A 23360-nucleotide genomic window follows, 5' to 3' on the forward strand; every position below is an offset into this window, starting at 1 on the left:
ACCGTTAAGAAGAATTATCGTCAGGTGAAGCGTTAGTGCCTCCTTATTTGCGCGTTTGCGAGCTAAACGTTCTTGGTTCTCTTCTTCGCTAGAATAGCGTAGTGGTGTCTGTCCCTTGCTGTTGTGGCACTTGAAGTAGAAGCAGCGTTCACCTTTGGTCGAGGAATGTTTGCAGTCCGAGAGCAGAAGCAGGTGGGGAGAATGGGGAGCGGCGCCCGCTGTCCAATAACTGCGAAAATGAGCGAGTACCTCCGCGCCAAGTGCGAGCTTGCCGCGCGTTAGTTGCGCCTCTACTGCCTGAAGGAAGCGGAGTTTCGCCTTTGGAGCAGGTGATGTGGCCTACATGTCCGGAGGACCCTGGAGCCCCGAATTATACTACGGTCACGTGAATCACCTTAAAGGGCCCCTCACCAGGTCTGGCCATTTTGAGGTGACATACGCAGAGCAAACACTGAGCGATAACGATCGTGTCTGCAAAGCATTACATCGCTACGCGTCGCGGAAAGATCTGAAATTTCAAACCGAACACCGTTTTCCCTTCTCCTCGTGGCCGCCGTGCTCCAAGCCGGAGGATGACGTACACGTGTTTGTGCGCCTACGTACACGTGTTCGCGCTGTGACGTTGCTCGTTGTGACACGTGACTTCGAGAATTATTCAAACAAACATCTGTTATTTGTGTAATAAGTTGCTAGAATAGACGAATTAAAGCTTAGTGAAATAATAAAACACACAACTCAAATGTCGGCATGTTTTTTTATTTTACTTCGCACCGCAGCAAAAGATATGTACTTCCGTTTCGTCTGCTTGTCGCCGTGTCGTGCTGTCGCGCGCGCAGACACCGAAACTATGTCATTCTCTACCGTGTTCCAGCGCGGGATCATGCTCTGTGATCCGCTTGTGTCTGCCTCAGTATTCGCGTCGCACAGACTTATAGCGCTACTCAGGTGTCCTCGTGCACAGCGCGCAAAACCATGTGCTTGCCGAAACGAGATAATCACAACAGCTTGTACGCGACGTCAACAGCGGAAGTGCGCCGCGCAGCAACAATGCGAGAAGAAAGAAAAAAAAGAAAACGAAGGCGGGGCCCGTGACGTATGCGTCACGCGATCCTCGAGGTCCGATATGGGAGACCGCAGGGAAGGAATTTCGTTTGCGGAGGCTAGACGGTGCATGTGGAGAGAGTGTGTATGTTTGCGGCGAAGCTCGCCTCCTAAATCAGGGGTTCGCGACACTGAAATATTTCTATCTCGACTATTAATGAGCCTCTTTGAAACGTTTTTGTGACAGAACGCTCCCCAGAGGTCACGTAACAACTTCCCCCGTACAACCAAAATTTGCTATGAGGCCTGGTGAGGGGCCATTTAAATGAAGTCTTACTCCATATATAATACAGATTGGCTATTTTCGAACTCTTAAGTTAGCTTATCCCTTCATATACCTCACAAAACCAAGATTTGGTTTCGTAATTGAATTTTATTAAGAATTGCTATAATTAAATACTGCATATACCTTCATAATTTTTAGATGCTATAGACATTGTTAGGTATATCTTAAGGTTGTAGCATTATTAATTTTGCCGGATTCGTAACTGAAGATATGAGTTTTTAAGGTTGACCCTAAGGTTGGCCAAAAAATTGAAGGTGACCTTGAGTGATCTTTCTTAGAGCATCCTATATGATGCTTCGCAATGAAACAAAAATGAAAGAAATTATGACGTTTTTGTAGGGGGAATAAGTAATTAATTAACATAGTAGTATATTAATTCGGGAACATATATTCACAAAGCGCGGTGCGTATTAAGGCGTAGTGCAGCTTGCTACATACTTCAGTTTCTTAATTCTTTGTCAAGCCAGTATAATTAGCTTATCGCATAGCTAGTTCAGCATAATTCATTCCCTATTTGAAAGTGTTCACAGATAAATATACAACTAAAATTTGGGCGAGTTTGGAAGAATTCGTACTTAAAGCGCAAAAAACGACGACACAAGATCAGTTTGGTCCTCCGTCTTGTGTTCTCGTTTTTTGCGCTTTAAGTCAAGTATGAATAGATCAATACTTGAAACTAGAGGGTGTGTTGCAACAACTTGTAACGTGACCAGATTTGTACGTAGCGAATTAAACGTAATTAATTACTTGTAATCAATTAGATTCACGGTAATTTCGTAGTTAACTTCTCTTTTGTTTTCTCGGTATCGTTAATTGTAATTCAATAACTCTTTTTCAGTAATTACATGTAGCCAGTTCTATTTTTGATGGAACGAGCTATGGCACGTGACGCAGCTTTGAGCACTTAAAGTTGGCGGGAACTACAGAGCCCGAATGGATGAAAACATGTAGTACGTAGGTAGCCCCTTTCTCACAATCAGAGTTCGGCCGCTACTTCTGGATCACTTGAACATGGCATTGCAGGCACGCGCCCTTCCCTTGGAAGGCCAACCTGTGATCCCTATTTTTATAATAAATAATAAATTTATCTCCCTCTTTCCTGCAATCGCTTACAGCTTGCCTTCTTAGGTAGTAAGAGCTGTGCTCAAGTCTTCTTCACTTAGTGGAGTGCTGTGAAGCTTTTGGCCGTGAAGATCTTTAATATTATGGGAGTCATATACAGCGCTATTATGATTCTGACACCGGAACAGTACTTCTACGACTTAATAAAATGCAGCTTTACATTACATTGCATTACAGATTTCGTCATCTTTTGAAGGAACATGAACGTTTGCTGGCGCCCATTACAATTAGTCCCATTAAATAACTGACGAGTTAAGGGCGCCGAGAGGAACTCAACCAGACGCTGTTTGAAAAATTACAACGATTATTCTATTGTTCAATAGCAATGGCCACTTCAGACATCGGTGCCAGACAAACACCAGACAACATTTAGGGTTTTCCCTGGCCCTGTCGGGAGCGCGACCCCCTAGCCACAGCAACAATGAAGCACTGCCATTCATAAAGAACCAATGCTCGAGCATCGCAGCATTTAGCAACCACAATATTTTGAGCAAGGTATTCGTCATTTACTACACAGCCCTTCTTTCCTCGTGTCTTTTTCCCTATATATTTTCGTTTTCCAGTATTGAAATTATTCTAGTTTTCCTTTAGGGGAGTGACACATCAGCGAAACGTGATTCTCATCCCTGCATTCTCAAGTAAAGATTCATGTAAATATATTTCTATCCAAACTACTCGTATTTTCTTCCTCTTTTATTTCCACCAAACGCTTCCTCGCCTGTCGCCCGTTGTGAGTATTTGACAATGTCTGGAACCATCATCATTAATATTATGAAGAAGAAGAATGTTTCGCGCCCAGCTGAGAGGGAGGCTGATACCGTAGTCCTCGCGTCCGGCCCTCAAGTCATTTGCTCGAACCGGTACGTGAACTTTGTTCATCAGCAATATTGTTGCATATTTATTTTTTGGCAGTAGTGACGCAACGAAAATGCACTATAAACCAGCGAAATGACAGTACCTTCAGATTTTTGGCGACTGAGTACCTTTATTGTTATCGTTGACCGTATAGGCATTAATAGAAACATATGCCTGTTGGTGCGCATTTGATTGCTCACCTATATCGAGCTCGTGGACGATCAGTGGTTTCGTTTACGACATCTTAAAACCGACAGACATTGATAAGAAATGCATCTTACCTTAATCTTAACGACTGCATCCAACTAGATTGCATTGATTCGGAGTGGTCAGCGTGGTTGTGGCTATTTAATTGAGTAATTAGTTTTGATTAATATGCGCGTTACGTGCTGTCAGCATATATTCAAACACAAACAGCTCGAAAAAAAAAACACAAATCCATTGTTGCTCTGCCATGTTCACCCGCATTTGTAGGAGTGGCTTTATTTAAACTAGAAGAAAATTTGGGAATAACTGATGCTTTAAAACTGGCTAGAGAGCTATTGCACCTCGCAGTATTGTGCAGTTACACGGAACAAGCGTTATGCTTAGCTAATTTCTGCTCGCGTTTCTGTTTGTGCTGATAGTGCATCGGCGTGCTGATTTACGTGCAGCGCAAGGAAGGCAACATGGACAGCGGTAGACACACACACACCGTGCTGTTTATGTGTTCTCTCCCTCTGTCCCCGTCTTTATTTGCGGTCAATATGATATACACACACACAGCGCTGACTTTCAATAAATTTTATTTGAAAAACGCCCACATGCGTATATATACACCAAATCACACCAGCATACGTCCACATGTCTCTTACCTTTGGCGACTGTGATTGGTCCAACTAAACGACACATTCTCGTGTGGCACTGCTGTGTGTGGTTGGCGGGCACTGTCTGCAGTTTCCAGAAGACTGAAACAGTGGAAACAGAAAACTGGTGTTTTCTGCGAAACAACTCATTCTACAAGTTCAGTGATAGCATGCGGCGAACAGTGTATAAAGTAACACCAACAACAAACACATTTACGACTTCAGCCTGGCGCCGTTCAGCGTGGAAGCAAGCATTTTAGGTTGCCCAGTGACCGCGCCGTAATTGGGGCCAAACTGTGGTGCATGTGGTGATCGCATGTAGCGTAAAGCCTTTGCTATGTATTTAAATCATTGGAGCCGCGGGTTTCTAGGTGTGACTTGAAAGAGACGCTCCGACGAAGGGCAATGCTATTGTATACCTAGAAAATGCGCCTTAAGATGTTTCAAATGATGTCGACACGCAAATGACAAATTTCAGTGGCAGTCGACTCTGTGCGTATCTATTTATGACCTTTCGTCACGTTGCTTCCGGATCCTGCTCTCATAGATATACATACAGAGATTTTATTTACGGGATAGGCAGAGAGGTCAGTCATCCTGAGTTGATGGGCATTAGTATGCTACTCGGCACTTGGGAAGAAGGAATGGGAACGAAAGTATAGGGATGAATGACGATACTGAGCAGAGGAGTGAACGCTGTCATTATGACGACGGTCATAGTGACAGCGGCCCTATTTGAACCGCTCGTCTAATTTGCTTTTATTGTTTTCATTGTCACTTGCAGCACCCTGCGGTTTCTGTTTACATTAAATAGTGTTTCTCTCTATCGCTTGTAGCGCTTTTGTCGTCGGCCTTGCAGTTCTAATTATCCGGCTATGGACCGAGAATAACGTCCTCCGACAGTGGTTGACTGCCTCATAAATGAAGATGTACGGATAAATCTTTAGAAAATGGCGCTTTATGTTAAGGGAGTTTACGGGAGAGAAGAACAGAACTGAGTGTGTTATTCCTTGGCAACGTTTGCTTGGCTGATTCGTAAATGGATTAATTGATAGATTGAATTTCACGTCCCAAACCAAGCTAGGAGCTACAATAGACGTCGTAATGAAAGACTTGGGATTCGTTTCGACTAGCTATGGTGCTTCTACGTTGATCCAACAATCGCTACCCGAGTGGTTTGCATTCCACCCCATCGAAGTGTGCTAGCCGCGGGTCGGAACGCAATCCACCTTATACACTGCAGCAAAATCTCAAAGCCACTTCGTGTTCCAAGACTACTTTGTCAACAGGGCTCTCCCACGACAATGACTATAAGCTTCTCGTAACGTTGGCAGCGCAGTTTTGCCCCTCATTATGATTCACAGTTCGTTTCCTTCGTTGATTCTGTCGTAGCACCAGAGCTTCACACATCTACTGCGGCTAATTCTGGCTCGTGCAGTGCGCCATGGGCATGGCCGCCGAATACGCGTGGTGGCGCAAGGTCGGTGGGCGTTGCGCGAAAAAGCGCGTAGGCTTCTTGGGGAGCGACGCGTCGACCATGGCTCGAGCGGAGGCCGCCCTCAACAAGGTACGTCTTCGACGAGTGCGCCCTTGTTTCATGGTGTGTGACCTTTCAGTGTACGAATGGCAATATACACTCTTAAAAAAGTTTGCACCCCTTGGGGCGTACGTTGTCCCACAGCAAGAATCGTCGTGTCTTGCTCACATTGGCCTTCTTTAATGCTGCGAGCGCGGTACTTCCATGTCACGAATGGGATGCGCGTTATCAGCGTGATATGGCATTCTCGACAGGAAAGTAGCGAGCGCAGCGTTTTCAAGTCAGGAAACGCAAGCGAGACAGATAAAGATAATCATTGTGGGGCAAACATGCGCCCGAAATGGTGCAAGTGTTTTAAGAGTGTAAGTAGCCGTGCCTACATGCCGCCGCTTCCACGTGAATATGCTTGGCTAAAAGAAAATACAAAAATGACTTTACGAAACTCCAGCACTTCAATCGCGTAGCTACAGAATGGGAATGATTGGTTAGTAAATTTATTCTCCTGAACTTTGAGGTTGTCGATCCAAACGATATTGTGGAGTTTTTTTTAGGCTCTCTCTCTCTCTCTCTCTCTCTGTCTTTCGATATTTTCAGGCACTTATATATTTCTGAACGCGGTAAGGGACTTTAGGTTCTGCGCATATGCGTAATCGTTGCGAAATGATGCATGGATAGCACAATCTTTCGATGAAAATGACCACTTTGCAAAGTCACAAGGCCGTTTGAAGCCACAAGGACGAAGTACGTATAAGCAAGTCAATGTACTGCTGATAATTTATAGCATGCTGTATCACCATAGTTTCAGCTTCCGTAGACATTAGTGTCAAAGAGTTCCTTAATTCTTGTAAGAAAAATGTGAAACGCAACACGGAGCTCGAGTTGCGCATCGCGCACCGCATCTGCACACTGGGAAAGCATTTGTTTTTGCAAGTTGCACAAAGGTACTTGGTGTCTGTCTAGCTCAGCTGGTTAGGAAATACACTTCGACATGTGCGAAAGCTTGGTTTTTTGGAGCCGAACGGAACAGAAACTGCGTCCCAAATAATGTTTTTACGTTTTGCGAATAGGAACTTGTTTGTTACGGGCTTTCGAAGAATGCTTCCGGAGTGTTCTTTCTTTATGCCGGCTCATGCTATGGTGTCTGTGACAATGAGTTCGCGTTGGCTTTCGTATTTTTTTGAAATTAGCTTTCGTTAGCGTCTGGATGTAGCACCGTGCATGGTAAATACCACGAAAAAGAAGGAAGATTTGAACGTCGTCTTGAGAAAGTCCATGACTTATAATGCAGGTTTTCCCTGCACTACTATTATCGTCATCAATGAACATAACCTACTGACATGCCGGAATGTAACACGAAGAAGAAATAAATAATAAATCTCCTCTGCTTGATTAAATGCAGCGTATCACATTGCACATAGTAGCTTGGAGTTACGCTTGATACAAACTTCAGATTTTCCGATTCTCACTGCCAAACCAAAGATTTCCTAGTGGATTAGGACTATAAAATACATGTCCATGTTTTAGCAGATATTCTTTACTTCTCATGTACTACGCTTTCCTCCTTCGTTACATGTCATACTACATATAGTCATGGGCTAATACTAAGGCTACTGGTATTTTACCACTACAACACCTGCAGAGCCAGAATATGCGGATTCTAACACCAGACCCACCCCTAAAAACCGCACTTCATTACTCCACGAACTTCAAATGCCACTTTTACGCTGTTTGTTTATGTAAGAACTCGGAAGGCTCCTTTAGAAAGCACCGAACCACAAATTTTCCTTTGATGCACTCGAATCAGCTAATCCAATTTCATCCCAACCAGGTTGGTATCTAATAAAAACTCTTTAACACCAGTATGTACTAACTATGGCAAGCATACTACGTTCTTTGCAGTGATTGAGTTCTGGAACATCCAATTAGGTATCAAGCAAATATCATGTTTCACGGTTTAAACAAAAGCTTTTTTTCCATGTACTCAAGATTGGATGTTTTTTAATGAAAATGGTAACTGCAATTCTTGCTGTTCTAGCAGTTATCATTGTACCCTTCGTTAACTGATTACTTGCGTAATATTTCTTTTACTCATATTTTCTAGTTGTTCATTTCGTTATAACTTTATATTTCATGCTTTGCTCTACTGTACTGTTGTTGCATATTGCCACGCGTACTTATTTATATTTTCTGGCGACCGTCTGTCACTACATAACAAATGTCAAATGTTTTCGTTCGGCGCAAGACACGCCTTTCTATATCTGAAGGTTATCGCGTGTTATATCTGCTTCTGTCCGTTGCCTACCTTGTCGCCAGGCCTATTGTAATGAGATTGCGTGCGCGACGCGAATAGTGGTTGGTGTACACTCTCAAATTACACGACCACCAGCGATTACGCTGAACGGTTCCATGTATGCACACATAGCCATGTATGCACACATAGCTGACGCGTCTGGTCCACATATCAGGTCACGACTATCGACGACCGTGCTCGTGGCTATCATTGTGCTGAGTGTTACTTGTTTTGCTGGTCAAAAGTTTACCCAATAAACAGTCAGTTTCGTGACTTGCGTCGTGCCACTGCAGCTGCTTACAGCTACAACAACGTGACAATATTGTTTAACTACTCTGTCACAAAAGGTCGCCTTACAGCCGTGTTCTATGGAACCTTCTCCTGTATACTCATGTATACATCCATGTATTTGTGCACACATTGCATGAATAAACGAAACGAAATGAAGCAGAGATAAGTGATAGTAGCGTAACTTGGCGTAGCTTGGCGTAACGAAGTGCCTCCACATAGGAATAGCACTCATCCGTGGGATGAGCAGTTGAAGAATACCAGCAGTTCGACGAACCCCGTTGTGGTAGGCCATCGGTAAGTGATGAGTCCGTAGAGGTAATACGGGAGAGCTACATAAGGAGCCCCCCCAAAAAATCTATGCGTACGTGTGCTTCACAATTACACCTAAGCATGACCAATTGGAGAGCTTTACTTTTTTTTGGTGAAGGTATCACATTTCGATCTTGTTGCGTTGATTTACTATCACCGGTTAGAAGTGCACGAAGACTTTAAATGCACACTGCATTATAAACGGCGCATGCAAAACTGCTTGTGAAGATGGTGTTGTCAAAAGTGCCAACACTTTTCTTTTTACCCCATAATGTATGTATTGTCGACCGAGTTATATGAATGCTTTAAGTTTAGAGAAGCCCCGATTTAACGAATTAATGTTGTTGCAAAATGTACAGTTGAGAAAGTAGGTGAGAGGGTTGTCCCGTTGTCCAGCGCTGTTACTCATCTTCTTCAGACATGTACCAACCAGCCGATGTTAGCTCATTATTGCTGTGTCATGACATCTGGAGATAACCACCTCGTTGTAAAGGAAACTAAAATTGGCTGCTGCAATTATCCTGCTATGTTAAAGTATTTTTACTGCTCTATGGCTTGCCAATATTTTTTGTATTGTGTATGTGGTCCAGGGTCTTCATTTAAAGCGACATAGGATAAGTCGAAACTATTATGCCAGTAAACTTATAACGTTCATATTTGAAACAACGCAGGCGGAATGAAAGGCAAGCTTGTCATCCCCGTGTCTGTTCCGTTTGCGCTGTTTCAAATTTGAATACTCAACGCTGATCATATCTGGCTAGGCTAGCTTTCAGCGCTGTTGCTTCTATCGCTTTACTATTAGTGAAAAACTGACCAACCGCGCAGTGTGGCCAGAGAACCCGCTTCATCTGGCTGTGCACGGTAGTGCTGATGGCAATGGTCATGTCCAGCGCGGCGCCCTCCGCATTCACGGATGACCTGGGCGTGTCTTGGAGGCCAGCTGGAATGCCGGAAGCGGTGCCGTGGGCACCAGGTGCATTGATCTCACCATGAACTTTCTATTAACTAGTCAGCGGTCGACATAAGCAAGAGACGTTGACAGTACTGGGGGGGAGGGGGAGGGGAGGCATCGGGAACGCTGTATCGAGGTCGCAGTCGCAGTGCAGTACGTGAAACGTCATGGGCGTTCTCAAGAGGTTGTATGGTCATTATGATACAGAAAAGGATGTAACCATGTAAAAATCTTAGATCACAAAGCTGACATGGTTAACTTATGGTGCCATGTATCTAACTTGTTTAGCAGTCTTTCGCGCTTGCGCTTCCTATGGAGACGGACACGTTCCGCCGCGGTGAAAGGCGGTGGGCGAGCATCGCCGTCTCTCTGTCTTGCTGCCCAGGCCACTTCAAACAATTTCTGGACCCTGCGTGTCAGACGCGGGAGCGCTATAGCCGAGTAACCACCAAATTTCAGCAAGAAATATTGCTCTCTCGTAAGCCTTGTAACTCCTGGTGAGCACATGTTTGAGTTTGATGGAATATGCCTACTACAGCAGAGTAAGGTCTCTGAAACGTTACCACTCCTGCCCTGATCGACAAACGTACGGCCGAGCTACGTCTTTCCTAGCGCCGAGCAAGAGGGTAAATTTTGCTCCGGCTCCGTCATGCACGGCGCGACAGTGGCGCCATGTACGAACGTTACTGATCCAGGATTCAGTAAGGGTTTCTTCCATTTACGCAAGGACAGTAAAGTAAGGCGCGTGGGTGGTACGTTTGCTAAGATATGTAAGTTACGATGATTATTGTCACATGTTTGCGTCGTGTCCAGTTTTAGCGAGTGACCCCCTATGCTGACTTAACCGAAAGACTGGTTATTTGGGCGAGTTGGTCACAGGTCATGGCGTGATTTGTGCCGCGTGAAGCGCTGAAGTGGCGGAAAGAATATGCAGGAAGGGTTAGTGAAAGGAGGACAAACATGAGCACTACGTTTGTCCTTCTTTCGCTAAACACTTCGTTCTTTTTCTTTTCTTTCCGCCACTTCAGTGCTTCGCGCTGCAGAAATCATGGCATGACCTGTGACGAACTCGGCCAAATCGCCAGTCTTTCGGTTGTCCGAGAATGTCGGAAACTTCTGATGGCGGAAACGTAGCAAATAGTTGTCGTTCATTCGCTCGCATTTGCCTTTTGTTACTTTTTTTTTGGCGATAAGAAGCACACGTCTTAATAGATGTGCGCATTTATTGTGTTCTACCTAATGATAGGGCCCAATATTTTAGGGACGAACTACTCAAATAAACAGGAAGAAACACAAACATTCTCAGCTCTGTCCACAATTAGACAGGAGAAGGAAATTTCTGCTAGAATTCCACTCACATTTGTTCATCGATTTTCAATCGGTTGATAATGGCAAAAAAATATGCAGAGGCCATATAAAGGAAAGGCTTAAATATCTGTTACAACTGTAGCTCAGAATAAAATTCCGTTAGTTGCGGTGTTTGTTCATCTTTGTGCGTTTCCTGAGAGCGCGTATAATTTCGCTTGCGATCTACTATAGCGTCAAAGCACAGACCCTCCCAGCAATAAGATTTGCTGCATAGTTCTTAAACAGAAGAACTGCGCCCTGTGACTGTGATGTGATGCAACAATGGAAAGCACGAGCTTCCGTTCAGAAAACCTGCTATCGAAAACAAAATATAGCAGAGCATTTCTGCTCTACCGCATGGCGTTACAGCTTCTGGCGCGAACACATTTGGTTCTCTAAACCGTTTTGATGCACAGCGCTGCAAGAAAGTCCTAAACATTCGACATTCAGATTTTGGTCGGATGATAACTTTGCAACAGCTCTAGAATATAGGGTCTGTGGCGGCCATGAAAGTCTGAAACTGAGGTGGATCATTTCAAGCTGGCCTTATGCAACGGCACGTGCAACAGAGCAACGATCGGATGAAGCGGCACGAGGATGGCTTGCGCTTTTTCAGCGCGCTTTGCATTCGCTCATGTACTTTCTGGTATTCACTGTCTCAATGCGCAACGCACGTATGTAGGGCTTATTTGGTAAACATTAGAGCACACGCAGTACCCTCTGGTAAGTGCATACGAGTGTAGGTAGCACATGCTGAAAGTGGCCTCAGTCACATTGCGCAATGTGACTGATGATCTTCACACGGCGGGCGTTAGAAGTTGAAGAGGCGTAGCCGGCCATTGCATGGAATGTTGAGCACACCAAAAAAAAAAATGCGTTGCTTGAAAGAGGCATTTCTATAGGAGACAGAGAACACGCCCATACCACGCATGACCGACAACGCTGTAGCGACTAAGGAAGCAAATGAAGATAACGTGGCCGCATTTCGACGACTGCAGATCAACCTATAGTCTCGTGGCCACACAGATAATGTAATTCACAAAATCTAAATTCAAAATCTAATTCAAAATCTACCCGCCACCGCTAGCTATGACTGTAAGAGATCCGTTCCTATCACTCTCTTTCCTATTTTTTTTTTCCACCAATGCTCTCATCGTCTCTCGCTTATGACGACTGCTGACCGGTTGACACTTCGGTGCACTTTAAACCCAAGCGCTTCTGGAAGATGTGCGTTACCTACGGTACTCACTGCGTGAATCCCTTCGCATTCCATTAGGATGTGCTGAGGGGTCTCCGGATTTTCACTGCAGCATACACATGCGTAATCTAGTTCCGGGCATTTCCTCCGGTATGTTGTTCTCAGACAACCGGCTCGAGCCTCAAATAGCAAGGCACTGCCCCTTGTGTTATCGCACAGGTTTTCACTTCTACTTTCTTTCTTCTCATTCTTGTAAATCTCCATGGCCGTTTTTGTTTCCATTCTTTGTATCCAATTAACTGTCTCTGTGTCTCTTTTTCTTTCTGATTACTCCTGGTTGTCTATTTAAAGTTTCGATTACCCTGTACTTTGTTGCCAACTTCCTCGACCTCTCCCTCCGTTCTGTGTCCACGATTTTCAAGCACAGATACTTGTAGACTTTGGGTGCCCATTTATTTTCATCCATGTTCCTGTGTCTTTCTTCTTGAAACTAATTTTGCTCTGTGCTCTCTGGTTTCAAAAGAGGCCGAACCCATGTCACCCTGCACTGCCTGATTTGTGGTTTTACTGTGGGCGTAATTTATCGGATGGTAACTAACGAGCCCACCCTGGTTTAGTCCAGGCGCAGCTATCAGCTCACGCACGCCTCATCACGCGTCGTTCTCTGGAATCAAATAATCAGCAAAACGGAACGTAGCTTCCAAAAGCACAACTATACATGGATATCACATGGATACACAAAATCACAACTATACAGGGACAGTAGCGAGCTGCCACCAGTTGCCGCTACTTTTTGAAGATCCAGGGGGTTTAACTGATGCCTGCGTCGCCTTCCCACCCTCCCTAATCCGCTGGCCAGGCACACAACACTTTCTACCCGTTATCTTTCAGGTACGAAACGTGTCGCTTATTCATACCCTAACTGTGCCTTCGCGTTAAAGCGGATCTGCGCAGCACCACAGGACCGGCTGGTTCTGGGGTCGTGCTGCCTAGTCTCCTCTTTCTCAGTTTTAGTCCTCTTGTGGAGCCTCATTAAGACCATCCTCCAGTGACGCAAGTAGCGATTCGTAATCAACGGTCCTGCATAAGAATCCTGCGCCTGGCGGGCCCACTTTGCATTGTAGGTGGCCAGCGTTGGAAAATCTCACCACAGTGCCAAGTCACAGCAGAATTGCTAAATTGTTATCGTTCAGATTACTTTCACAATTGTTTCTGGCTACCACTTGACCTTCTCGTTTCGTAAAGTTCACACGAATACCTCTCATGGGCGTGGCAAGACTTTCACAGTAGTTCTGCGGAAACCCGCAAGATGGAGAGAAGTAATTAGTAATTCTCTCCACCTTGCGGGTTTCCGCAGACTATTACGTCAAACTCTTGCCTTTTCTCCGAGTTGTTGACCAATTCGACTTCGCCCTGCAATCTGCTAGCCGCCTGGTTAGGTCATATGGTAGAGCGGCTGCCCCGGAAAGGCGGCGATCCCGGTTTCGAGTCCCTGACCAGGACAAATTTTTCGTCGACTGCAAGGGTTTTCTTTCGAGGAACCCGTGGGTTCCCTTTGTAGCAATTGCTACGAACAGGTGGATGTCTGATCTTCCTTTTATTAATTACAGATTCTATAATTAAACCCCAAAACATTTATGGGATCTCTTTTTCAGTACAGCAACACGGAATTGACGAGTAATTGAGCAGGGGGTTGTGCACCTCGTGTTGCGGAGTTAAGCTGAAGCCCTGCTTTTCTCCTTTACGTGTAATTTAAAGGGTTCAAGCTTCCTTATTACCTGTACTGTTCTTTCTTCTCTCCCAGTTTATCGGGGATGACAGGGTGGCGTAAAAATATGCTTAACCTCATTCTGGCGGAGGAAGCGTCCAAACACGCTCCATCTGAACTGCGGCCTATTATCTAATTCTAACACTCTAGGAATGTTTTGCACTGCAAACGAATTCCGTAGCACCTACCATGGTTGCAGCCTAATTGACGTTCAATGATTTCAAATGCAGCCATTTTGAACATGTGTCCATAGCCAACAACCGTCCCTCAGCTTCCACTTCCACGAAACCCAAATCAACTCACTTCTAATAATTGCCTGCTACCGGCCTTAGTTGCCGCGGCGAAGGCCGCGTCGCGTTCTATACGCGAGAAGTCAGGCTTGTCGAATACTTGTTTCAAATCGGCATCCACATTTGGACACTAAAACCAGCTACGCGTCCTCCTCTTGCTTTTGTGAACACCTGGGTGTTCTCCTTCCTGCATTAGTGCCGCGACAGTTGACCTTGATACTTGGAGTATTACAAAGCCGCTCTTCCCCTGTAGACACTTCTGCTCAATAGACAGTTCGTAAAGAAGTGAGAAGTATGGGTTGCACCCTTCGTCCGTATACTTGAGCCAATGTCGCCATGTCACGTCGACCGGAGCTTCAAGTAGGCTGTCTTTCTTTCTGTTCCTTGTGCAATTTATTGATAGTAAAATACAGTTCCATCAACGATGGGGTAGGCTTCATTTTTGCTCTTCCCCTTTCGTTAACTCTAATGCAAGGCACGATAAGCTACCAACGTGACAGGCGCTTCGCTCTTTATTATATTAGGCTGTGTACCGACAGGGAGCCAGCAGGTTCCTCCGTCGTTCCAGTCATGCTACTGCCGTTTGGTTAAAATGTGTATTTGATTCGAGCAACTGAGTCAATTGGTGGCCTGGAAAGTTTTCAATTAACTTTTTTAAAACCGCAAACATTTGTTTCTTGTTCCCTTCCTACCTGTGCATGCACCATCATTGTGAGCGATGCGAAGCTCATAGATTTCTCATTCTCATTCTGCATGTGTTAGAAGTCATAGGCTCGTCACATATAAAGCACAGTGGCTTGCTTTGGGCATTGTCCGGACATTCCGGACACTGCCCAAAATGTAGTATACGTCAGACCTCGCCTTAAAGTGAAAGCAGTGGTACTCGAGACCCTCCAACGAAGGTGTACGTGGTCTTCAGTCACGGCGATCATCGGAGCCATATACGTATCTAAATAACGTCTGCAAGCACACGAAGTTCAGAAGTTCCGTAAGTTTCAGAAGTTGCGCATTCAGAAGTTCTGTAAGTCCATTGGATTGGCGATGATAGGCTGCTATGGAGTTACGACAAGTCGACCAGCTCTTTCTTTTTTTCTTTTTGTTGCGGTCACTCGCCTCTTTTGAAAAAGAAAAGCACCACCCGCCATCTGCGATGAGCTAACGAGGAGTGCCGTGAAGCAGAAGTAGCACGTCGTGAAGAAGCCAGTCCGCGATGCCTGTGTCGCAGCTTGCCGGGTTGCCCAGCGTGACCGCGTACGACGGAGCATAATCTATAGCAACAATGCGCTTGAATATGTCCGAGGTTTGTACAGATATACCCGCGGCTTTTTTCTTTGAAGCAATGCAAAGGAAAAAGAAATGATACGGTATGCGAGCGCACACGCAAGAACAATGGTCGTAGGTGAAACAAGCAGACAAGTAACTCAGGAAATGTTTGTCGATTGTGGTCTTTTCTAGATGACCTCCAACATCGAGCTAGTAAAACGCGACGTCACATACAAAAATTACGGGTTGTTGGCTAACGTAAACACGCAAAGAAATTCTTTCTTTTTTAAATTTGACTGGAGGCATACATAAAGGAACATTTATTCTGTAACTTGGCTATTGCCTTTGAAACCAAGAGCGGGGCTCCGACACAGGCTGGATTGCTGTATGTTTTTTGATCGACATTTGATTCCATTTGAAATTCAAAAGAAAAAAAGGAGGGAGCCGTAACTATCGTCAAATATTGAAATTAAAAGAAAATTACGTACGAAGAGTGTCCACACTCCCCTCTTGTTCCCATAGCTCTCGTGGCACGAAGCATGCGCCATGACGAGCGAGCACCTTCTCGTGCACTCGCCGAGGCGCAGGCTCTGCGCGCTCTTCGCGCCTCGTGGCGCGGGAGCTGGTGCACTGCGGGGCAGCGTCCTGCAAGGAGGCCGCCGCTGTCGCCACGCCGCCGCACGGGCGGCTGGTGTGGCGGGCCCCGAAGGGCTTCGGCCCGCAGCGGGACCTGCAGGAGGCCCTGTACCGGCTGCCGGCCGTGCTGTCGCACCCGCTCGAGCTGCACTGGTGGCCCCACAAGGCGGTGGAGCCCTTCAGGGGACCCTTCCTGGCGCTGGTGTCGACGCGAGCCGAGAACGTCGCCCGCAGGGCGGCCATCCGCGCGGGTTGGGGAAACGCGACGCGCTACCCGGCCGGCGCCTTCCGGCTCATCTTCTTCCTCGCAGCGCCCGCCAAAGCGACGAAGAAGAGCGCGCAGGTCCAGAGGCTTCTGGTACGAACGCCGCATTGTATCTCGATGTGTACATACGCGTATGGCTCGGTACCTGTCTGTCAAATCGAGCCCGGATTGTAGAGTGTTACCGTACCAAAGCGACGCGCACACCGCAAGACGCAGTAGTGCTGCGGTGCTCCGGAGTAATTTTTGACCTGCTGCCGTTCTTTGAAGTGGAAATTTTTTTTCGACGTAAGCACACCATCGTTTTTTTTTTTTTTTTTTGCCTTCTGCCTCCATCGTTATGCTACCGCGCCGCGGCGACCAGTCGGAGAGCCACTTCTTCCGGCTTAGCAGCACAAAACAATTACTCAGTAAATCTATACTCCTTAATACAAGGCCGGTGGTTCGCATGCGCACCCATGCGCGCCAGCACAGGCGTACATGCACCACAAAAATAATTTGAATTGGGGAACATATCACCATGTACCCCCCATACCCGGGCCGGAATATTACACGCGGCCGCCCTCAAAGCCTCTACGAGTTATAGGATGTAAAACCTTGGTGGGTAAGTTAAACACTGAATAAACGAATACGAACCAACTTAACACATTTTCCGTTCTTCTTAGATTTAGGTGTACGTTAAAAAACCCGGGCGATGAAATTTAATCAAGAGGCGTATTCTCAGGAGGCGTATTCGTCTTTCTGGCACATTCATTTCATTCGTTAAGAATTGAATGGAAGAACGAGGGAATCCTTCCTGCTATAGTGGGACCATGCTGCGCGGAATTAAAGACAGACGCCCACGTAAATTATGCCATGGATGTCATTATGTCATGGAGCATTATGTCATGGATGTATGTTTATATGATTGCCCAGTTACTGTGCATATATGTCGGCTCAGTTAAGTAAACACATCCCACACTTTATTGGATATGTTTATAAAGGCGTTGTCCGCCCTTCTAATCGAGGTGGTGGAATTGGTCTATATGTTAAAGATTCCCTCACTTCTGGTGCTATTGACGAAATTACTTCTATGCACGCCTACAGCCGAATGTGCCATTGTGCATGTGAAAACTGCTGGACTTGCAGCTGTTTATCGGCCTCCCACAGGGTTTAAGTCCGAATTTATTTATTTTATGGAAACGCTACTTGAAAAAAAATTATTGATGCCTAGTCTGTTCCTTATCGTGGGCGATGTAAACGTTGACATGCTCAGTGGGGATGCATCTTGGAAACAGCTGGAAACTATCTTCGACTCGCTTGCTTGTTCAAATATTATCGTACAACCTGCTCGTCTTACCGGATATTAGTATCAGGAACAACCCCACACATAAATGCGCTAGTGGTATATTATCACTCGACACGGGTGATCACCCTCCTGCTTTTAGAATTTTGCCACTTGCCAGTGATAGGCGTGACTGCCATGAAAAGTCATACTATCGCAAGTTAATTTCAGATCTGTTCAGTAAATTTAATGACGCGCTCGAAACTGCAAAATGGAACCTCGTTTTCGCAGAAAGTGCTCCTGACCAATCGTACTGCCTTCTCTTTTACACACTTAGGGCTATCGGTGATAGATACTTCCCACTTGTTCAATGCTCTCGAGGAAAAAACGAACTCGCAAACTCAGGATCATAAGAACTGAAAATAATATGTATCACATTTTTACAGACACGTGACGCTGCTGTGCTTCGAGAATACAAAAAAATACCGAAATAAATTAAATGCCGATTTGAAAAAAGCTAGGACATCTATTATCAAGCCACTTTTTGATAGAATATTTCATCATCCTAGGAAGCTTAGGAAAGTGATTAAAAATTTTTCTCACAACTAAAAAGTTAAGCGTTTCACAACACGAAAGTGCAACTTTTGCTCATGGTAAAACGCAGTTGGAAGCGCTTGCAGACATGAATGAATACTTTACTAACGTCGGCGATTTTCAGATTTCCTCCAGAAGTGACCCGAGTGTCGGAACTTGTCATGATTCAGTTCTGAATGGCGTAAGCTTTATACACCCAATTTGTTGGTTCCGACAAGTGCAAAAGAGGGGGAAAGCTTATTGGGTAAAATAAGAAACAACCTTTTGGCAGGAAATGATTAGTTGTGTGCCCAATGGCCCATGGCACCCAATGGCCCATGCCCGGTTACCCAAGTGTGTCCGACGTTGCGCCCGCTTCCCTCACAACAGAAGCCCGGTCCTTTGCCCATTTTTGACCATGGACTATGAAATACACAGTGATCAAAGTTTGCGGGAAAACGGCTATAGATCCAGCCCGACAGGCCGCTCAAAGTGCGTCAAGCACCGTAAGAAAGCTAATCGCGTTAAAATTCTCGTTGAAGGACCAGCGGTGCTCCGCGATCGGAAATCTATAAAAGCACTCCTCTCTGCGTGCGCTGTGCGCCAGCCGCTCTAACCTGTGTTTAAACCGTGTCGCATCGTGAGCGAGCCCCAGGTGACGAGCAACGGCAGCTGGGTGTAGGCATTCTTAGATGCTGCCGTCGCCAACGATCGGCAAAACAGATGCTCATACCGCAATGACACGTCCAAAAAAGAATGTGACCACTTAGGGTGCGACCGACGTGTGGATAGACTCCCGAATATTGTGCAGCACGTTTGGATACAATTTGCGAGTGCTTTTCGCACCGAAACGGCAAGACGCCACCAAAATACCTATGCGGTGCAACGCCCGAGATTTGTCTTCGACTGGCCGGACCTATTCTAATGGCTTATGGTACTGGTCCGGCGAGCCTTTCGCTAACGTAGGCGAGAGCGATCTCAGAGGCCAAGTCGTGTTAGTGTCAAAGCGGCGGCTTCAGCTTTCGGTGAAGTTTGGAGTTCGTGTATTTATTTGTTTAGTGCTGCGACAATACATCTAAGGGCTTGAACACGAGCTTGTAGCCTTCTGTTTTCTCGGGGACGCCATGCACATTGTTTTTCTTTCTTATTTTTTTCTTGGCTTCTGCGTCGCTGTTCGGTACCGCAGTTTTCGCCATGCAACCTTCAGTGACGCAGTTGGCTGATGCTGTGTGCGGTTGTCGCCGCCTAAGCAGCTGGTGGTTGTGGTGAATTTATCCTTGTTTCATGAAAAGTTCGCAGGTCAGCAAGGCACAAATGCCGACCCGGCGCTACTTTGAGCAAGAATTGCTTTTGTTCCGAACAGTAATGCGGGTTACGACACTAGTGCGGGTTAAAGAAAGTAATAATTTGCCTTTAGGAAGTGGTATAGCTGACCGTCCGATGAGTAGTCGTTTGCATGCGCCAAGAAAGTTTGTAGCGGGTCGCATTTCGATAACGAGCTCTAATGGATGGCAAAGCCGCTTCCTTGTTACTCTACCTTCCATTCAATTAAGAAGTCTCGGTAAGTACAACAAGAAGTCAGACGACCCGGTGTTGAGTGCAGCTGGAATACTTTCGTAACTTGGAGCTTTTGAAATTGTGCACGTTCAAGTCACGGAACCAAACGATCCCGCTGCACCTGCAGTAGGGCCACTGCATATGGGTGGGACTCTTTATCGAAGCGCCAGCTACCACAGTGTAAGGAATGTGTGAGCACCAGCGAACGATGTGCGATCGTGTCTTTAGGTGAGGCGTGGACACCTAGTTTATTTTCCTTACAGTGTGGTCGCTACATGGGGATACTGAATTTTACACGCCCTCCTCCAGCTCCGCGCAGAATACGAAGCCGACGAGGCTCGGAAGGATAATCTGGAAGTCGGCAGGCGATTTTGTCGGGTGGATTCATAATAGAACTCGCAACCAAGCTCACGCCGCAAACGACTGCGGCAAATGGTCACTCAACTATTGAGCAGTTCGCAGTCGTGCTCCTCGCCAATTAAAAAAATGGCTGTGGCTTAGCTAACGTTAAGCCCAGGATGCGAAGCATACTAGCCTTTATTTTAGTTGTTGAACCACTGAACGTTGGTGAACTGCTGTTGCTTGGCTATATATGGTTCGGCTTGTAGAAGAAACAACTCATGCGTTACTCTGCTTCGCCTTCAAGAGTGGAACGTGACAGCGTTCCCGTCGACCCGCCAAGGGGTGTAAGACAATGGGCTACGGCGCAGCGACTACGCGCCCCGCATTGGACGCGGTGAGCGTCGAGCAACGCAGCGTTCGGCGCGGCAACGAAATGTGCGCCTGAGCAAGCGACGCACGCCTGAGCCTTAGAAACAGCTCGTTTCTAAGGCAACACCGCATTCACTAGAGGCGCTTTTGTACCGCTTCGAAGCATCGTACTCGTGGCTCAGTGGTAGCGTCTCCGTCTCACACTCCGGAGACCCTGGTTCGATTCCCACCCAGCCCATCTTGCAAGAGTTGAGCTAAAGCCACCTAGAAAAAGCGCAGCTGCTTATATACCGCCGCGACGCCGCGAGCGACGGCGCGAGTTGGAGCCCCGTTTCTCCTCTGTCGTGACGTCACGGTGTCACGTGGTATTGAAGGCGACACCGCCGCGCCTGAGGAGCTGGGTTGAGCTCTAGTAATATGCTTCGCATAAAAGAAAATACATTTAATAACAACGCGGCACCTTGCGTTGGGTTCTGCAGAACGAGTCGGACCTCCACCTGGACATGGCGGTCGAAGCATTCGATCTCTCCTCGACCCGAGCCATGATGCTGGAGTGGGCGCCCGAGTACGCGCACAATGCGCGGCTCGTGTTCTGGGCCCGCGACGACGCAGTGGTGAACGCCGCGCTTCTGCTGGCGTGGATGCGTCGACTCTCCGCCGCGCCAGGTGACGTGTTTGGTCGCGTCGCCGGAGTCCCCGACCGTGGCGCTAGACGGCAGGGCAGCCGGATCACGTGAGTGAACGTGTTGCGCGGCGGCTTCAGAGTCGCTGAATGGATGCCGGCCGTTGTTCAAAGCGTAACGATTTCGCGCGAACCTCTCTGGTTTGTAAAAGCTCGGAGAAATACATTCACAAAATCTGCAGCGAATTGCACTCATCTTTCAGGTAATGCGTTTGTGCAGTTTGGGAAAAAAATGAGGCACGGAAAAAAGCTGGAATGAAAGTGCAGTTCACGGCTCATATTTATCGCCTAATTATCAAAGTGGGTGAGGGACAGGAAGCTTCTAGCAAAAGCATGCGCTTATCGCACTGGCTGACTTCAATTTGGATGCTATATGACGTCCTTCCTTTATATGCAATAATTTTAAAAAGTGATTTGCAGAGATTGCGTTGCTTACGAATGTCATGGGCGATTATCGCGCCAATCATGATGTCCGCCACATCTGTGAAGCTCCGGCAGTTGAAGTTAGTCTCGAATTCACTATTATTAAAATATATATAAGACAGTCGTCGGCTGAATGAAGTCAAAATCAGATTTGTGTGAATCTTTGACAAAGGGAAAGTGAGACATCCACCCAAACGTTGCTAAGTATGAATCTGTGTGGATATCATTGAGTTAGCTTTGTGGTTTTACAGCTGACTCAAGGAGGCTTATCTGAATAATTCATCGTTTGCATTTCTTTGTTGCCGAGAACTCAAGTGGTGGCGGTAGGAATGTGTCACTCCGTTTGTTCGGAACTAACTAGGCTCAGATCTCAGATGCAATGTTACATCATTGTACAGATCGAAAACTTTGTCTTTTTCATACGTGGTGCACAATTTCTTTTGTTTCAATACAAACATTCGGAAAACCCTCTCTATCCTTATAACGTAGCCTAATATACTGGCGTTGCTCGCACATGCCATACGACAAAGCACGATATCTTCGAACTGTCGCGAAAGTGGTAGGCCGGGAGGATGCTCGCCAGCGCTAACCTCCCTACACGTGCAGCACGTCGGGCAAGTTCTTGACGCTAGGGTCACCGCACCCTAAGTGCTTAACGCGTTAAAAAGTATCTGACTCTAATCTCTACGTCATACATGGTGTCCATGCGCAGTTACTTGCCCTGGAAACGGCTAGAGCAGTGCGCCTACTTCCTGAAGATGGCAGCACTGGTGCGAATGAGCAGCGTCTACGAGGACGTGCCTCGCCAGTTCAGACAGAACGACGCGGCGGGAATCGTGGTGCCCTCCCTCGCCAGGCGTGCGAACCTGAGTCTCGTGGCCATCGGCGGTTTTGAGCCCTGCGCCAGTGGCGCGTGGTACGCCAACAGGACTATATCCTGAATGACCGAGCGAGTCGCTGACTCCTGGGGATCTCAGGCCAACTCTTGGACTTAGGCGCAATAAAATTCGTGACCATATTGGTTTTACCTGCTGTAGAAACGTTTCCTTTCAGAGCTTACAGCCTAACCTCACGGAAATGTATTTATCTTATCTATATACTTACTTAAAGTTCTCTGAATGCCGCTGTGGTGTCACAGAGATGAGTGGTACAATAGTGGTAGATTGTTGCATACCTAATAGCGTTGTCAAACGTACAGTTGTGATCGCGATCGGGGCTGATCCGGAATCACCTTGATCCGGATCGAGTGTTTTCGCACGGCCATTTGCGTTCGCCAACTTGCGAGTGCCGGATCCCGACAATCGCGATCCGTGAATCGCAATCAGGCCTCTTGTTAGCGATTGCAGGTTGACGTCTGCGCCCTTTAGCGCAGTATTCCGAGAACGCTAAAAGCAAACAGTGAAGACAGCTCAATAAAAAAGTGTTTAAAAACATTTTTATCAGCGATAGTAAGTTGTAAAATTGTAGTATTGTTCAAATTTCAGAACATTTTGCGAATCTGGATTTGTAGCCAAGGCATTATGCAGTTTTGAGCATTGCCGACGACCAGCAGATGATAAAAACTCGATTCAGATCGTTGGACCATGCATCAGCGACTATTGTTGATCGCGATCAAGAAATTCGATCTGGATCGGCCCCGATCGCGATCAGAAGTGTACGTGTGACACCGGTATAAGTCTTGAACACTGATTGATACGGATCGCGGGTGATACAGGCGGGGAGGGCGTGGCTTAACGGCGGGGTGGCACGCCGGGCATGTGACAGCCCCCTCCCCCCTTTCGCGATTTTTCTGTTAGCG

At 46.5% G+C, this 23360-nt stretch overlaps 1 protein-coding gene across 1 annotated transcript; it reads left to right on the forward strand.

Annotated features, from left to right (window-relative positions):
* The first annotated feature begins 3308 nt into the window (after nucleotides 1–3308).
* Nucleotides 3309–22594, forward strand: LOC129382671 (uncharacterized). The gene is made up of 6 exons (XM_055066770.1): nucleotides 3309–3369; nucleotides 5648–5776; nucleotides 9462–9609; nucleotides 16042–16448; nucleotides 20937–21190; nucleotides 22275–22594. The coding sequence occupies exons 2-6, from the start codon at nucleotides 5654–5656 to the stop codon at nucleotides 22501–22503; spliced, it is 1161 nt and encodes a 386-aa protein (XP_054922745.1). The 5' UTR covers nucleotides 3309–3369; nucleotides 5648–5653; the 3' UTR covers nucleotides 22504–22594.
* Nucleotides 22595–23360: the final 766 nt, after the last annotated feature.

The sequence above is a fragment of the Dermacentor andersoni genome, chromosome 6, assembly GCF_023375885.2.
Source record: "Dermacentor andersoni chromosome 6, qqDerAnde1_hic_scaffold, whole genome shotgun sequence".
In the NCBI taxonomy this organism is placed as follows: Eukaryota; Metazoa; Arthropoda; class Arachnida; order Ixodida; family Ixodidae; genus Dermacentor; species Dermacentor andersoni.

What these genes read in the sequence shown, in the direction of transcription:
- LOC129382671 (XM_055066770.1), top strand. Translation starts at nt 5,654, where the DNA reads ATGGGCATGGCCGCCGAATACGCGTGGTGGCGCAAGGTCGGTGGGCGT. An exon ending in CGGAGGCCGCCCTCAACAAG is followed by an intron (nt 5,777 to 9,461) that starts GTACGTCTTCGA and finishes CCAACCGCGCAG; the next exon opens with TGTGGCCAGAGAACCCGCTT. An exon ending in CGCAGGTCCAGAGGCTTCTG is followed by an intron (nt 16,449 to 20,936) that starts GTACGAACGCCG and finishes TGGGTTCTGCAG; the next exon opens with AACGAGTCGGACCTCCACCT.